Source organism: Phocoena phocoena, chromosome X (genome assembly GCF_963924675.1).
Source record: "Phocoena phocoena chromosome X, mPhoPho1.1, whole genome shotgun sequence".
NCBI classification, from domain to species: Eukaryota; Metazoa; Chordata; class Mammalia; order Artiodactyla; family Phocoenidae; genus Phocoena; species Phocoena phocoena.
In genome coordinates, this window is record NC_089240.1 from 22,214,630 (window position 1) to 22,232,486 (window position 17,857).

Genomic DNA, 17,857 nt, shown 5'->3' on the forward strand with positions numbered 1-17,857 from the left:
TCAGGTAAGACCCCGGTGTGAGTTCTGCGTGATTCCTCCGCCTCCCAAAAGAGAGAGGGAGGCCCCCACAACCCCACCTCTGCTATAACGCTGGGAAGCCCAGGTGGGCGTGGCCGGAAGCACTCTCCCTAACTTCTGTCACACCAGCTATAGAGACTGAGGCTGCAGTCTGAGAGGTGTGGCCTCGTATCAGCAGACGGAGGAGTCCCAGAATTGGAGAGGTGTCGCGGTGAGTAATCTTCGTTAGAACTGAAGGGACACACTCCTCCCAGAATTGAAGCAGCCCCAGAGAGCCCCGCCCTGGACCGACATGCCCCAACCCCACTGTCGATCCTGAGGGGCTCAAGAGTGGCTGTTATGCCCAACCCCCCCCTCCACTTCCGCCTGCAGAATTTGTGGGATGGGAATCCTTGGTCTGAAGGGGTAGCCTCAAGTCGGCAGAGGGAGGAGTCAAAGGACTGGTCAGGAGTCAAGTTTAGTATCCTGGGTTAGAACTGAGGTGACAAGCTCATGCAGAACAGAGGAGGTCCACAGAGTCCTGCCAGCCCCTGTCTCGTGGGTTCCTAAAACAGTACCCTTAAGGGGAAAAGCAGAGGCAGCTTTTCTTGGAACCGAGGTAGAAGAATCTCCCCATTGAGGCTATACACACCATCTCTTCCTCTGTCTTCTTCGGTAACCTCTCATCAACCTTGGCAGATTAAACAGCTGCCTGCAGTCCCGGACCAGTCATCATGCCTCGAGGTCAGAAGAGTAAGCTCCGTGCCCGTGAGAGACGCCGCCAGGCCCATGCTGAGACCCAGAGTCTGGAGGATGCTCAGGCCACTGGGGCGGCAGCAGCGGCAGCGGCAGCAGCAGCAGCAGGAGAGTCCCCTTCCTCTGTCTATCCTCCCTTTGAGGACAGGCCTCAGAATATGCCTGCTGCTGGGACATCTAGCACTCCTGAGGGACCTCAGGGAACCACCAATGCTAGTGCAGCTGCTTCATGCACCAATTCAGATGAAGGTACCAACGGCCAAAAGAAGGAAAGCTCAAAATCCTTCAAGGGCACTGAGGACTTACGCAGAGATCCTTTACACATGAAGGTGGCTTTGTTGGTGCATTTCCTGCTGCATAAGTATCAAAAAAAAGAGCCAATTACTAAGTCAGAGATGCTGAAGTTTGTTATCAAAAAGTACAAGTATCATTTCAATGAGATCCTCAAGAGAGCCTCTGAGCACATGGAGCTGGCCTTTGGTCTTGATCTGAAGGAAGTGGATCCTACCAGGCACTGCTATGCCCTTGTCAGCAAACTAGACCTCACCTCCAATGGAACGATGAATGAAGAAGAGAACCCACCCAAGACCGGGCTCCTGATGATCGTGCTGGGTGTGATCTTCATAAACGGCAACTGTGCCCCTGAAGAGGAGATCTGGGATGTGCTGAATATGATGGGTGTACATGCTGAAAGGAAGCACTTCATCTATGGGGATCCCAAGAAGGTCATCACTGAAGATCTGGTGAAGCTAAATTACCTGGAGTACCGCCAGGTGGCCAACAGCAATCCTCCGCGCTATGAGTTCCTATGGGGTCCACGAGCCCATGCTGAAACCAGCAAGATGAAAATCCTGGAGTTTTTAGCCAAGATTCATGATACAGTGCCCAGTGCCTTCCCATTCTGGTATGAAGAAGCTTTGAGAGACGAGGAAGAGAGAGCCCAAGCAAGAATGGCAGCCAGGGCTCGTGCTGCTGCCATGGCCAGTGCACGCTCCAGGGCCATGGCCAGCAACTTCTCCCAGGCTACGTGAAGTTCAAGGCTGGTTCTTCACTTTTTGGTTGAAAAGGTGTGTCAGTGTTCTAATAGTGGAGGGCCAGGGTGGGACTGGAGAAGGGTATATCCCTGAGTTCCTGTTGTGTATTGCTAACTTGGAATTTTACCTTTTTTTCTTTTTTATTTAGGTTATGGTTCAAATGATGAAGTCTGAGAAGATTGTTTTCCTTGTGGAAAAAGAGCAGTAACATTCTAAGTTGTGGACGGCCAGGGTGGGTCTATAGGGAACACAGTGTAATATCCTCTTTGTGTTCCTATTCTATATGGTAAACTTAGAGTTTAATTTTTTCTCTTCCTTTTCTTTTCTTTTTTCTTCTCTTTCCCCCTTCCCTCCCTCCCTTCCTTTCTCTCTTTCTTTCCTTTTGTTATATTTTAAATGTTGTTTCTTTAATAGAAGGTATAATAATTTTAGAATCTAAATTTATTAGTGACCTCAGTTACATATTTATTAGATTTAACTTAATAGAGCTAAGATTAAGAGCTTTATTATTTTGTAACACAAATTGGGAAACCTTTCGCATTTATTGAACTAGAACAATAAAACATGGCATGGTAATAGGCATTTCTTTGGAAATGTGAAAAATTTTTATCAGTAAAATTACTGGGATCAAAAAATACAGGAGACTTCCAATAAAGATGTTAAAAAAAAATACAGGAGAAAAAAAGTTTAAAAAATGTGTAGTTCTTGGTTTATCTTATCCATTTTACTCTGTTATTCTGCAAAAATAAAAAATACATAACTAGATTTGCTTAGCTTATTAAAGAATGTAGGAGAAATAAAAGACTTATAAACTAGAACTCATACTCACTGGCTCATTCATTCTCCAAATATTGAGCATCTGCTCTTTGAAAATTATTGTGTTATAAATGGTGAAACTAGGATATAAAACACCCTGCCTTTAGAACTGTACAGTCAAGGAGCAGTAATTATATAGAGAAGATGGTGAAATACCCTCTAAGACCTAAAGGACAAGTAAGAAGGAGTAAGGAGGTAATGGGACAGGGATGGGGTTGGGAGACATGGGAGGGGGAGGGTGAAAACAATAAGGTACAAATTCCCTGGGTAACAGAAGTTTGGGGTTTGGGGAAAATACAAGTCTCTCAGTGGGATATCCTGTTAATTTAAGCTGGGTGGTAGACTAGATGAGGCTGTGGGACTGGTGAGCAGAGGCCAGGTATACAAACGGTGTTTCTCAGAGTAGGAGGACAAAATCCTGGAATGCAAACCTGTTCATAATAGTTACTTTAGTATCATCAATAAACCAGAGGAAAAGCTCCTCCTTGGGCAGAAATGGAAGGTGTCCTGTGCTCTTGTTCAAGTGCAGCTGAACACAGAGCACAATCTAGTTGTTTTATGCACAGCATCTCCAGGAATTTATGAGAAATAAAGGTGATACTCCCTTGAGATGGAATGCTGAGAACCATATCTCAGGCATTAAAAAGGCATTTTAGGGCTTCCCTGGTGGCGCAGTGGTTGAGAGTCCGCCTGCCGATGCAGGGGACACGGGTTCGTGCCCCGGTCTGGGAGGATCCCACGTGCCGCAGAGCAGCTGGGCCCGTGAGCCATGGCCGCTGAGCCTGCGCGTCCGGAGCCTGTGCTCCGCAACGGGAGAGGCCACAACAGTGAGAGGCCCACATACCGCGAAAAAAAAAAAGCCATTTTAATTAGGTTATCTTGAGTATAATTTTGCAAACTCTAAGGGAGGGCTCCATATTAGGTGGTAAAGAAGTGAATAAAAATACAGGTGATTTGGATGGAAAGGCACCCACGGGGGACATCGTTGGTCCTTGACACAAATTCTACGACCTCTGAGTTGCATCCAACTGGGGTGGACAACCCCACATACAAATTAAGTAACATCCTCAAGCGGGGGAATTTATTTTGTTCTACCTGCTAAGCAGCTTTACGCGATCACTTGGTGGAAACTGCATATTCTGTGATATCTCTTGGATTAATATAACATAAATCTTCCCAGAGGGGAGGGTGGTATCATCTGCGGTAAAAAAAAAAAAAAAAAAAAAAAAAAAAAATCATATGATAACTGCCATTCATTAAAGACCTTACTCTGTCAAGTGCTTCATATCCATTATATATATCCCAACAGCCCTACAAGATAGGGCTTATTACACATACTTTGCAGATGAAGAACTTGTAATTTTCTCGAGTTCACATGGCTGATAACTGAAAGAGCTGGGACTAGACCCCTGGTCCAGATTTTTCTAGAGCCCACACTTTTCCACTCCTCCAAACTGAGGCAGACCTTCTGTCTTTTCATTCTCTATTATTCTCACTACTCCAAGATGTATCACATACAATTAAAAAACAAGACATTCTAGTCAAAGTACAAAAAGCGATCCTGATGAAGGAAGGTGAATATGAGAATAAAGCACAATTTGGGGATTGTCTGTGGGTTTCATATGCTGAGGATCCCCCTGTCACTAGCCCCAGGGTTCCTTGACAGGTGACTCTGCTCACATACTGGCACAGTCCTGTACCAGCACTTTCCTGAATTACAGCATGTTTCCTCTGGGTCTTACCCAGTGTGCCCTCCTGCCCAAATCAGAACCTCATACACTGACCAGCTCTTCACTGTGACCTCTGGAGCTGCACCCTGTTTCCTGTGATACAGGCAGTCCAGAGTCATATGCCCTCCCCTTGAGTAAAGCATTCCAACTCTCTGCATGTGTACAGTGAAGGTCCCATCCCTCCCAGTGGAACCACTGACAGTGAAGTCTAGATACCTGGTTACCACAGCCCCATCCCCAGCCCACAAGTTTCAGAGTATATTCCAAATGAGGTGGTGATCACAATCTTACTTCTTACAGAAGATACTGGTTCTTGGGATATAACTGAAGTTAGATGGGGGGTTTTGTAAATGACCCAGATATTGTCAGTAGGATTTTGAAGGAATGTGTTATTTGAGACTGGTCACTGAACACATACACCAATAAGTGAGTTTACGAAAGCCTCCCTCATAAGTTGAAGATGAGAAAAGACCATGGAATTCACTGTCTAACAAACATCTACTGAGGCTGAATTCCTCAGAACTCACAGTCGTTCTAGGAGGGGAAAAATGTCAGGGGTTTACTGACAGATACCCTGTCTTTGAACAAGTGTGTCCTACACGTTCAGTCCAATCCGCTTGTATTTAGGAAGGCTCATGTGACTACGCAGACACTGAAATATGAACAATGTTTGTCACCTCCAGGCCAAGGAATTTGAAAGCCAGTATGCCACTTCCATGCTTTCTATTCCATTCAGCAGCAAACATGGAGATCGCTTGTTGAAAAGTGGAACCGCCAATGGGAGCAGACTGGATCCCTGGGTCATCTGACAGTGGAGACCCCTGCCTACCCACATTGGACTTTATGTGTATAAGAAATAAATTTCTGTTGCTTTAAGCCATTGTGGGTCTGCAGGTTTTATCTGTTGCATCAGTTACTTTATCTGATTAATGCATACCTACTATTTTTTTTTAATTTTTTTTTTGGTTGCATTGGGTCTTCGTTGCTACCTGTGGGCTTTCTCTAGTTGTGGTGAGCGGGGACTACTCTTCGTTGCGGTGAGCGGACTTCTCATCGCAGTGGCTTCTCTTATTACGGAGCATGGGCTCTAGGCAGGCAGGCTTCAGTAGTTGCGGTGCGTGGGCTCAGTAGCTGTGGCTTGCAGGCTCTAGAGCGCAGGCTCAGCAGTTGTGGCGCACGAGCTTAGTTGCTCCGCGGCATGTGGGATCTTCCTGGACCAGGGATCGAATCCGTGTCCCCTGCACTGGCAGGCAGATTCTTAACCACTGTGCCACCAGGGAAGTCCCACATACCTACTATTTTTGTGGTTAGATGTATTTAAATAGTGTAATTACAAAGGTAATAGTACATATATTTTTGCTGCAAAAAATTCTTACAGATTACAATCTCCCCCTTTCCTCAAAATCCAGCCCCTGCCTCAGAGGCAACCACAATTAACAAACTGATGTGTGTCATTTTAAAGCTGACCTGAGGGTTTTTCATATGTAGATGTGCTATAAAAATATATTCAACTTAACATGTGTGATTAACAATGTACATATTGTTCTGCCTCTTGACCCTGTCACTTAACAAAATGAATGCAGAATATTTCCATGACAGCACACATAGATCCACCACACTCATTTAACAACTAAGATCCTTTTTCTTAAGAAAAAAACATGTTTATTGAGATATATTTGATATAAAAAATTGCACATATTTAATACATACAATTTGATGAGTTTGGACATACGTATACACCTGTGAAATCATCACCACAGTCAACGTAACAGACATATCCATCACCTCCAAAAGTTTCCTCGTGTCCCTTTGGTTTTTTCTTTCATGGTGAAAACACTTAACATGAGATCTATGCTCTTTTAAAAATTTTCAGTATTGTTAACTATAGGCACCATGCTGTACAGCAGATCTTGAGAACTAATTCATCTTGCATATCTGAACCTTTACAACAATTGAACAACTCCTCATTTCCCCCTCACCCCAGCCCCTGGTAACTCAGTTGATTCTCTCCTTCTATGAGTTTGATGATTTTAGGTACCTCACTTAAGCAGAACCATTTGTCCTTCTGTGACTGGCTTATTTCACTTAACATAATGTCCTTCAAGTCCATCATATTGTTGCAAATGGCAGGATTTCCTCTTTTAAGGCTGAATAATATTCCATTGTGTATGTGTGTCCGTGTGTGTGTTTGTGTATGAATCACATTTTCTTTCTTCGCTTATCTTTGATGGACGTTTGGGTTGTTTCCATATCTTGGCTGTTGTGAGTAGCGCTGCAAGTAACATGAGAATGCAGACATCTCTTAGAGATCCTGATTTCCATTCTTTTGAATACATACCCAGAAATGAGATTGCTGGATTATATGGTAGTTCTACTTTTAATTTTTTGAGAAACTTTCATACTATTTTCTATAGTGGCTATACCATTTTACATTCCCACCAACAGTGTACAAGGGTTTGATTTCTTCACATGCTAGCCAACACTTAATTATGCTTTTTTAAAATTATAACCTTCCTAACTGGTGTGAAATGATATCTCACTGTGGTTTTGATTTTCATTTTCTTGATAATTAGTGATGTTGAGCATCTTTTCGTACCTTTTGGCCATTCGAAGGAAAGATCTTCAGGAAGAATAAGATAGGAGCAATCAGGGTGTTGCAAGTCTTGATTACACACAGATGTTAATCATGTATCATAAGAACGCCAATCATCATATTCCAAACTGCCCTCCAAGAAAAAGACACGTAAGGATTACCCTACTTATTATGTTTGTGTGATAATTAATTATTCTCCTCCTAATGGACATAAAAATTGTTCCCCATTTGTTGCTATGAGTAATAGGACTGAAATCAACATCTTTGAACATGAAATCTTAGACAAATGTGCATGCTTTCTCACAGGAAAGACACAGAAAAGTGCAAACTTGATTAAAGTGGGCAGAGTGTTGACTGAAATTTTTTACAAATATTGCTGAACTTCTGTTCCAAAGATGCCATACCAATTTACAGTCTTTCAGATTCACGTGTGTGAATGCCTTACATTCTCACAGGCATTTTATTTCATCAGTCTTTTAAATTTTGGCCAAACTTTCAGATGAAAGATACTGTCTTGTTATTTTATTTCCTTATTCTCAAATAGGTTGAGTATAAAATTAAACTTTTACCCATATGGAGCTGGATTTCTGCATTAATGTCTTGAGTACCAGGATTCTTCTAGGCATACTTTACATTCTGAAATATCAAGACATCCCTCCTTTACTTTGAAAAGCAAGGACTTGATGAGTATGATCGGTTGTTGGGCAAGAGAACCAGGCAGGACACCATTAGCTAGTGAAGATCTGAGATCAGAGCAATTACCAGAGTTCATGAGAGAGACCACATGAAAAACCTCATCTAGAGAGCCCATGGTAGGCTGGCAGTCAGCATTCTGGATTTAGAGTTCAGCATAAGGTAGAGAAAGGACTATAAGGAGAGAAAGGTGGAGAATCTGGGTAGGGGGTCCAAGGTAACTTCTGATAATAAGCTTGGGAAAACTCTCAATTACCACCAGCAGCTAGAAGTTGAGAGGTCTGGGTGGGCAGATCTACTGGATGAAAGGACTAGAGGCATGCCAAACACCTCACCTACCTTAGAATCCTCTGTGCCTACCATCAGGCAGAGTGTAGGTAGCTTTTCTGTGTCACCCAGTGATGCTAGATGCTGGGAGAGCTACATCTCTTGGCTTTTCTGGTGGTTCACTGCATCCCTGCCAGTGTTCCTGGCTGGGAGCTGTGTTGATGGCTGCTGGAATCTGATATTTTTACCCTGTATACAGTGCCTCCTCCACTGAGTTTGGGGCAGTATGAGTGGGCAGGCTTGGGAAGTGATGACAGTTGAGACAGGCCAGGAAAACCAGTGAGTAGTGGAAGGGGACCTAAAACTGCAGAGAGGGAGAAATTGAGGGGAGATGTCCTGAGGCTAATTACCTCAATGATTCTGCAGATAAAGGGCTGAGTGTGGACATGTCTGGAAAAGATAATCTAGATGACATCCCCAGCTCATGGTTCCTGAGTTTTGTTTTCTTTAAAAAATTCTTTGCAGTTCTATTTCTTCTCAATAGCTGTGTAAAATAGTTATACCTATTTCTTGATTTAACAACAGTGGCATTGTGATCTATTTATATTAAATGTTCAAAACAAATTTTAATTTTTTTTTTTTTTAATTTTTTATACATAAAAATTTCATTCAAATCTGACCATACTAAATATTGGCAAACATCATGAACAATAAACAGGAAACATAAACACAAATGAATAAACATAGGAACACATTAAACATGAAAAAATGTTATTTTTCACCTATCAAAAACTAGAAAAATTAAAAAGCTAATTGTAATTATGTTACAGTATTCCCATGTATCCATATGACTGTTCTATTTTTTTGTGGTATCTTTGTCTAGTTTTGGTATCTGGGTGATGGTGGCCTCACAGAATTAGTTTGGGAGTGTTCCTTCCTCTGCAATTTTTTGGAATAGTTTCAGAAGGATAGGTGTTAACTCTTCCCTAAATGTTTGATAGAATTCACCTGTGAAGCCGTCTGGTCCTGGACTGTTTGTTGCAAATTTTTAAATCACAGTTTAAATTTCAGTACTTGTGATTGGTCTGTTCATATTTTCTATTTCTTCCTGGTTCAGTCTTGGGAGATTGTACCTTTCTAAGAATTTGTCCATTTCTTCTAGGTTGTCCATTTTATTGGCATATAGTGCTTGTAGTAGTCTCTTACAATCCTTTGTATTTCTGTGGTGTCCATTATAACTTCTCCTTTTTCACTTCTAATTTTATTGATTTCATCCCTCTCCCTTTTTTTTCTTGATGAGTCTGGCTAAAGGTTTATCAATTTTGTCTTTTCAAAGAACCAGCTTTTAGTTTCATTAGTCTTTTCTATTGTTTTCTTCATCTCTATATCATTTATTTCTGCTGTGATCTTTATGATTCTTTCCTTCTACTAATTTTGGGTTTTGATTGTTTTTCTTTCTCTAGTTGCTTTAGGTGTAAGGTTAGGTTGTTTATTTGAGATTTTTCTTGTTCCCTGAGGTAAGACTGTATTGCTATAAACTTCCCTCTTAGAATGGCTTCTGCTGCATCCCATAGGTTTTTATTTTCTTCTTTTTTACTTTTTTTTGCGTTATGCGGGCCTCTCATTGTTGTGGCCTCTCCCATTGCGGAGCACAGGCTCCAGACACGCAGGCTCAGCGGCCATGGCTCACGGGCCCAGCCGCTCTGTGGTACGTGGGATCTTCCCGGACTGGGGCACGAACCCGTGTCCCCTGCATCAGCAGGCGGGCTCTCAACCACTGCACCACCAGGGAAGCCCCCCATAGGTTTTTGATTGTCATGTTTTCATTTTCACTTGTCTCTAGGTATTTTTTAAATTTCCTCTTTGATTTCTTCAGTGATCCACTGACTGTTTAGTAACGTATTGTTTAGCCTCCACATGTTTGTGATTTTTACAGTTTTTTTTCTTGTAGTTGATTTCTAATCTCATAGCATTCTGGTCAGAAAAGATGCTTCATATGATTTCAATTTTCTTAAATTTACTGAGGCTTGCTTTACGGCCCAGCAAGTGATCTATCCTGGAGAATGTTCCATGTGCACTTTAGAAGAATATGTATTCTGCTACTTTTGGATGGAATGTTCTATAAATATCAATTAAGTCCATCTGGCCTAATGTGTCATTTAAGGCCTGTGTTTCCTTATTGATTTTCTGTCTGGATGATCTGTCCATTGACATAAGTGGGGTGTTAAAGTCCCCCACTATTACTGTGTTTCTGTCAATTTCTCCTTTTATGGCTGCACATCTGAAACCTCTTTAGAGGTGAGCATTGGCCTTTATTATTATTGTTAATAGAACACAGTGTATGGGCTAGAAATAGAATAATGAATATCACAGTAAATCACACATAGGCTAGTATTTTTCAAGAAACTTTTGAGATTGCGTATATTTATGCATATATACATGTACACACATATACACTCATATACACTTATACTCACACACACACACAATTGGTAGCTGTTTCTGTGTGAGCACCCATGCAGAGACTTTCTAACCAAGAAGGTGACTTTGTTGGTGCAGTTCCTTTTGATCAGTTGTAAAATGACTGCCCGTTACAAAGGCAAACATGCTGAAAAAGGTCAATAAAGGTCAGGGACCACTTCCTCGTGATCTTCTGGAAAGCCTCTGAACACATGGAGCTGGTCTTCTGCCTTAACTTGGTGGAAATGGAATCTACCAAGCACTTCTATGGCCTTGTCAGAAAACTGCATGTCACTAATGATGGGAGTTTGAATGGTGGCAGGGATTGCCCAAGACCAGTCTTCTGATGACTCTCCTTGGCACATCTTCATGAAAGGCAACTGCCCTACTAAGGAGGAGATCCAGGAATTCTTGAATATAATGGGGGTGTAGACTGGGAGGAAACACTTCATCTATGAGAGCCCAGGAAGCTTATCACTAAAGATTTGTGCAGGAAAAGTAACTGAAGTGCCAACAGGTAGCCAACAGAGATCCTCCATGCTATGAATTCCTGTGAGGTCCAAGAGCCCATGCTGAAACCAGCAAGATGAACGTCCTGCAGGTTTGGGCAAGGTCACTTATACAATACACAGTTCCTTCCCACACCAATATGAGGAAGCTTTTAGAAATGAGGAAGAGAGAGCCTGAGCAAGTTGTAGCAAGGGTTAGCACTACTGCCATGGACAGCACATGTTCCATGGTCATGTCTAGTTTCTTCTCCTACCCACAATGAGTCTGAACTGCTTTAACTTGTGGTTGAAGAGAGCAGACAATGTTTCAACTAGTGGAGAACTGGTACTGGGCTGGAGGAAACACAGCATATCATTTTGTCTTTCTGTTTTATGTGGTATTTTGGAGCTTTCCCTTCCTTCTTTCCTTCTTTTTTTAAATAATTTTTTCACTCTTTCTTAATTTCGTTCATTCTTTCTAATTAATTTCTAAATGTGTCTTTTAATAGAAGATTTAAATAGCTTCAGAATATAAGTTTATTAATCAAATCTTTGGTTATATACTTATTGCTACGTATCAGGTTTAAGAGTAGGAGCTATGTAATTTGGAAAACAAATTGGTAAATCTTCCATCTTATTTTATGATATAGAATAGGATATCATGGCATTGAGTAGGTGTTTCTTTGGAAACATGAAAGAACTCAGTAGTAAAACTGTTGGGTTTAAGAAATAGGTAATGTGAAGATGGCTGACTGATGGCTTTCCTAATACATTCAGTCCATCATTTTCTAAAATTAAAAGATGCATACATGAATTTACTTAACTAATCCAAGAATGTAGGAGAAATTAAAACTTAAATTAGCACGTTCATTGACTCATTTATTCTCTAAACATTAACTGAACATGTGCTCTTTGGAAAACACCTTGATATTCTTGGGGATGTTAGGGATTTTGTGTCTAGGAGCAGTTAGAAATTATATCATGTTAGCCCAATTAAAAAGGAGTGAAGGGGTGGGAGCCCAGGTGAGAGCTGTTAGGTGTAAAAGCCCTGAGGCAAATCCATTTGGACATTTGGGAAACTGCAGTTTTTCAGTGGAAAGGAAGTTTTAAGCTTAGCTATATGGTGGGTGAGGTAAGGATATGGGAGACCCTCAGATAGTATGTCTCAAAGTTGAGAGACTAAAGCCTAAAATGTAAAATGGCTCTTAGCAGTTACTCTTTAATCCTGGATAAATTAGAAAGAAACTTTCCACTGGGGGAGGCACGGTAGGTGTTTCAAGTACTAGTCCCAGTGCATTTGATCACAGCCTGCAAAGTAACTGTTTTACATTCTCAACTACAAACACATGCTATCTTCCATAAAAAAGGAAGGATGACTCACAAGATGGAGGTGATAACCAGAGGAATTTTTCCCAGGCTTTGAAATCTAATCAAGGAACTGAAACATTTGTCCATTGATATTTCAGAACTGATACTGTCCAGTGACTCTTATACTTCCCATTTTCTTGTTTCTAAACAGGAATGTCTAAAGATGTTACCCTACTGCTATCTCTCCATTGTACATTGGATTTGTCAGGACAGATGACTTGTCTTTTTATCTTATATGTCCATAAATAGAGATTTATTGTGCCCAGCTGGTTTGCTTAATGAACTTCCCCCCCAAGAGCCTCATCATCTGCAGTTGGACCTGATTTAGATGATGAGACTTGGATTTTAAGTTGATTTTGTAATGAGGCAAGACTTCTGGGGATCTTGGGTGAGGGTGAATGAATTCTGTGTAAGGTGGGGACTTGAAATATTGAGGCCTGGAGGGTAAACTGTGGCAGAAAGAACCTCAGGGGGCCCCCGTGATCCCCACCTCCTGGTTGTCATGCCTTTGTGTATTCATTGTGGGTAGGGCCCGTGACTTGCTTCTAACCAATATATTATGACAAAGGTGATGAGATGTCACCCCTATGATGACATTATATGTGTTTTGGAAATAATTAGAAACAAACCATCCTGCTGACTCAAAAATGCCTCTCTACAAGCTATGTGTAAAATATAAAACAAATCTAGACTATTAAGGAGAGATCTTTCTTGAAAAAGGATTATTACAAGGGTAGAAAGGGACTTCTGAAACAGGGCGAGGGCACCTATTGCAATAGAGAAAAGCTGTGACCATAAGATCTGCAAGGATCTCAAGCATTAGGCAAAAAGGGATTCTCTTTTGTAGACAGGAGTAAACAATGCTAGAAAGAACTGGGTGTGGGGAAAGGGGATGAAGGAGTAGTGTGATTGGATACTAAATCAGAGAATGTTTTACCCTGAGGACAGCTGATTCTCAAGAGGGGTTGTATGCTAGCTCTGGTGAGAGGAGGCCAAAATTCAGGGGCCTGGAGGAAGAAAAGAAGCTTAACCAAAGTTTGGCTAACAAGCATTTTGTTTCAACTGATCATTTATGAGACAAAAAGTGGTATTTTTGAGGATCTGTATCTGGACTTGTCATAGGTAAACAAAGGAAAATCCATGAGTCTTATTTAAATTATATGGAGAAGAATGGTTCTTTGAGGTAAGCTATTTCCTGGAACACAAAGTGGGGGGGAATCTCGTAACCTACACTGTTTGCCAGAATCACAGGGCTCAGGTAAAATTGAATGTTATACAGGAAAGAAAATAATTTTATCATTAAATAAGCATTAAACTGTGATATGATGTGCATCACAGACAAGCAACTAAAGAGATAGCAAAGTTAACAAGAAATCTCACCCTTTTATACAGCCAAGCAGATACAACCCGTTACATCCATGTTCTCAAGATAAAAGATAGCTAGTCCTCAAGTAAGAGGACTTGGTATCACCATTTGCCAGACACAATTCTTCCTAAATGCACATGGTAATTGGGGTGGCCCTCTGTGTTAGACTTTATCCAAAGGAAAACATTCCTGGGTTATAAAATTGGCAAGAATATTTAAAAGACAAAGGTTTTATATCTACAGGTTTTCTAAAGTAAATGCTCTAAAAATAAAGGAAGTCGCATTCTTTTTTTTGGACACCAAAAGAATTAAATTTTTAATTTGTATTTATCTTTACAGTACCCTCCCTTTGTTGCTGCAAAATAGTTAACACTACTGTTTTAAAATTTATTTCCACTGCCATTTCTACCTTTCTCTGGGCAAATTACAGCCATCTAAATAACCAACAAGTCTGTGGTAAATTACAAAGCAATGCAAGTACAGAAATAAAGTAGGATGGGTTGAAAAATTCAGTACATTATTTGCCCTGGGGAGAAAACCTTTAAATATATCAGACCAATGGTGAATGGTTAAAGCAAATTCTTGATTAGCAATGTGCAAAAGTTCTTCATCGTACATTAATTTTACAAACTGTTGTGATGCTTTATTGCTCAAACTTACAAATGAGTAACTATTTGAGTATTATTTAGTAGTCCCTTATAAAATATTATAGTACCCAATCCAAGCCTAAGGGAGAGCATAACTCTAGAGTCTGATCATCTAAAATTTTAACTAGGAGTTTTTCTTACATGGGCCAATAAATTTCTCCTGAATTTCCCTTAATTACATAAGTAACATAACATTTACATAATGACTTAAAGTTCTTTCAATAAGTGCTCCATCTCACCAAATAATTTTTCCCAGATGTGAAACACAAAGACAGTTGGCCATTATCTAGTATCAATATCTTATTACAAGGCACCTGTTGAAGGGTAGAGTTTGAACTTGCAGTGTTTAATGTACAAGACTCTAATTGTTTTAAGCCTTGAGGACAAACCCAAGCTCTTTTTTGGCATCGGTCCAAATCAGTAATTATATTATTATAGCAGTCAATTAAACCTCCACAAATAATGACCTTGTTTATCTCTATATATTGGGACTGGAAAAGACCTGCATGCCAAGGTTAATGGAGTGACACTAGACCTGTCCTCTGAAGTCTCTATCTGTAAATAACAGATTTGTTTGTCTATTAGTTAGATGCTTTGCTTTTTTATACCATCTTTTGGGATAGTCATAGTCCCAATACCTAATTGTTGCCTTAACTATGAATAGTTCTGTAATTTTGAACAAGTGATTATACAATATCTTGGAGTGAGTGTCTCTGAGAGCTTTGTGGGATTGTTGTTGTTCCAGCATGAAACAGTCCAAGCAGTATATTTCCATATTTTAACAAGAAACCTGTTTTTTTTTCCTAGTAAAACATGATTCTTAAAGTATTTGATAGCCACTACTGTGAACAGGACAGCAAGGTGGTCTGTGAGAATAGTAAGTTTGCTAGAATGCCTCCTTTCAGTTGAATTAAGTATCAACTTCAGTTACTCTAGAAAACTTAAGTTTCAAATCCTCTAGGGAATCACAGTCCTAGTCCTTCTGTGGTGCTGGCTTCACATGGGAAGTATGAATCTGAGTTTATCCTTTTTAGATTCCACATATAAGTGATATAATACAGTATTTGCCTTTCTCTGACTTATTTTACTTAACATAGTGTCCCCAATGTCCATCCAAGTTGTTGCAAATGATAGAATTTCCTTCATTCTCATGGCTAAGTAATATTCCATTGTATATATGTACTACATCTTCTTTATCTATTCATCCGTGATGGACACTTAGGTTATTTCTATATCTTGGCTATTGTGAATAATGCTGCAATAAACACAGGAGTGCAGACATCTTTTCAATATCCTGTTTTCATTTCCTTTAGATATATATCCAGAAGTGGGATTGCTGTATGATATGGTAGTTCTATTTTATTAGAAAAGAAAAAGAATAGCCAAAGCAATCTTAAGAAAGAAGAACAAAGCCACAGGCATTACCCTTCTGAATTTCTAACTATAATACAAAGCTATAGTCATCAAAACAGTATGGTATTGGCATAAGAATAGACACATAGACCAATGGAACAGAATCAAGAGCCCTGAAATAAACCCCCACATATATGATTAACTAACATTTGACAAGGGTGCCAAGAATACCCAATGGGGGAAAGGAATGTCTCTGCAAAAAAAGGTGTTGGGAAAACTGGATAACTACATGCAGAGGAATGAGGGTGGACCCCTATTTTATACCACTCACAAAAATGAACTCAAAAGGGAGTAAAAACTTAAATTTAAAACCTGAAACTGTAAAACTCCTGGAAGAAAACAGGGCTCCTTGACATTGATCTATGCAGTGATTTCCTGGATATGACAGCAAAGCACAAGCAACAAAAGCAAAAATGAATGAGTCTGCCATGTTTGAAGAGCAAATTTTACAGCTCTATCAGCAAAATTATTACCTTTAGAAACTTCATCCTTCTGCCCTGTGTGAGTTCTACCATGAATTACTGATATCTGAGCAGGCAGTTGTAAAGCCTTTAACAAATCAGCTATAACTTTTCCATGAGAAAATTTAGTTCTCATCCAAGTAAAAAATCCCCTATTTTTCCAAATTTACCCTGTGGCATGGCAGAACCAAACATTCATTAGTAGCATATGTATCCATTTTAAGTCTAGGACCAAGAATTGTAGCTCTAGGAACTGTTATCTCGTCTGCTTGTGCAGACCTAACTCTGGACAAAACATGGGCTTCCAAGATTTCATTTCACCACCCCACAGGAAGCCTTAAGTCAGCCACTTTTATCTCAAGTACATGACCCAGCAGTAAACATTATCAAATCTGCATTTTAAACAGAAATGTCAAATAAATCATGCCAGGTTTTTCAAATTTTAGACTCCAAAGCTGTGGGGAGAGAGAGGCTGTAGCCAATTTCAATTATTCAAAAGCCTCTTCAGACTCTAGGGACAAAAACCTGAGGATCTAGAGAATAACGTGCAACTGCTGTGCCAGAAGTTATGACTGCCCTGTAAAAACCTAGAATCCACTGTCTACAATTGCAAAATTGGCTGGCTCCTCGATTTTAACACTTTGCCACTTTCAGCTGACAACAGATGTTGTATTTTCCCTCAGTTTGGTAATACTGCACTTTGCCTAGGGCGGCCTTATGGCCCTGTGAAGAGAGGAATTGTAACAAAGTTTCAGCTTTGTATTGCTCTTTAGTTTCTGAATCCACCAGCAAATCATCTACATATTGCATGATTGTCCCTCTACTAGTGGCACAAATTTCTCTACATTTTCCTGTAAATGGCTAGAGAAAACAGTAGGAGAGTCCCCAGAGCTCTGAGGAATCCTTTGCCATAAATACTGTACTCTTTTGTAAGCAAACACAAACAAGAATATAGATTTGTGTGCTAGAGGAACAGAGAGGGAAAAAAAAAAAATCAGAATGCAGATCAACTACAGAGAAAAAAACACTACAGATACTGGTACTGAACTCACAAGTGAGAATAGTTGGAGGCTTAGGGACTATAGGGGTTATTGGAACAACAGATTTACTTACTTCTCTAAGATCTTGTACAAAATGATGTAGTGGTCAAAGATCTTCATTAAAATATACCTTCCTTCTTTACTGTAAGTATGGGAGTATTACAGGGCAAGTACTGTTTTCATTTTTTATTATCTCCCTTTTTCTCTAATTCTTTTATAACCAGTTTTATTCCTTACCAGTGAGCTCTCAACAAAGGATATTGTTTTATGCATAGCCATGACATCCCTTTGGTGAGCTATTTTTATTGGTTCTATACCTCAAATTAAACCAGTATCATTATTCCCTAGGGCCCAAAGTGATGCATAGATTTGTTTTAGCTTGGGGTGCTTTTCCAGCATGGTATGACACTGCCACTTTCTGCCGTTCCCCATTTCATTCAGAAGGCACAATGAACCCAATCAAGTGCTTTTCTCCCCCTAGGGTACTGCACAGACATTCTGTCCAGTGTAAAGAATGTGGTAACCTTTCATTTCCAAGGCATGTCTCTCTCCAGTGGGTTTGCAGGAGGATCAAGAGAAACTAAGAAAAAAGAAAAAAAAAAAAGAAAAAGAAGAAAAAACAACAAAAAAAGAGAAAGTCAGAAAGCATTTTCCTTAGTCATAGGCCCTATCTGTATGGGAACCATGGATGAAAAGGGACAAGAAGGCTGACCCAAAATACCAGAAAT

The 17,857-nt window shown here is 40.2% G+C and overlaps 1 protein-coding gene and 1 non-coding gene across 2 annotated transcripts in view; one reads left to right on the forward strand and one right to left on the reverse strand.

Moving 5' to 3' along the window:
- Positions 1-731: 731 nt before the first annotated feature.
- Positions 732-17,857, forward strand: part of LOC136142017 (uncharacterized) — a 30,772-nt gene continuing 13,646 nt past the window's right edge. Inside the window, exon 1 of the mRNA XM_065900128.1 lies at positions 732-1,780. Coding sequence (XP_065756200.1) covers positions 732-1,780 — 1,049 coding nt within the window. The remainder of the gene's footprint in view (positions 1,781-17,857) is intronic.
- LOC136143140 (U8 small nucleolar RNA) lies at positions 6,965-7,098 on the reverse strand. The gene has a single exon (XR_010657841.1). It is a non-coding gene; the product is annotated as a U8 small nucleolar RNA (small nucleolar RNA).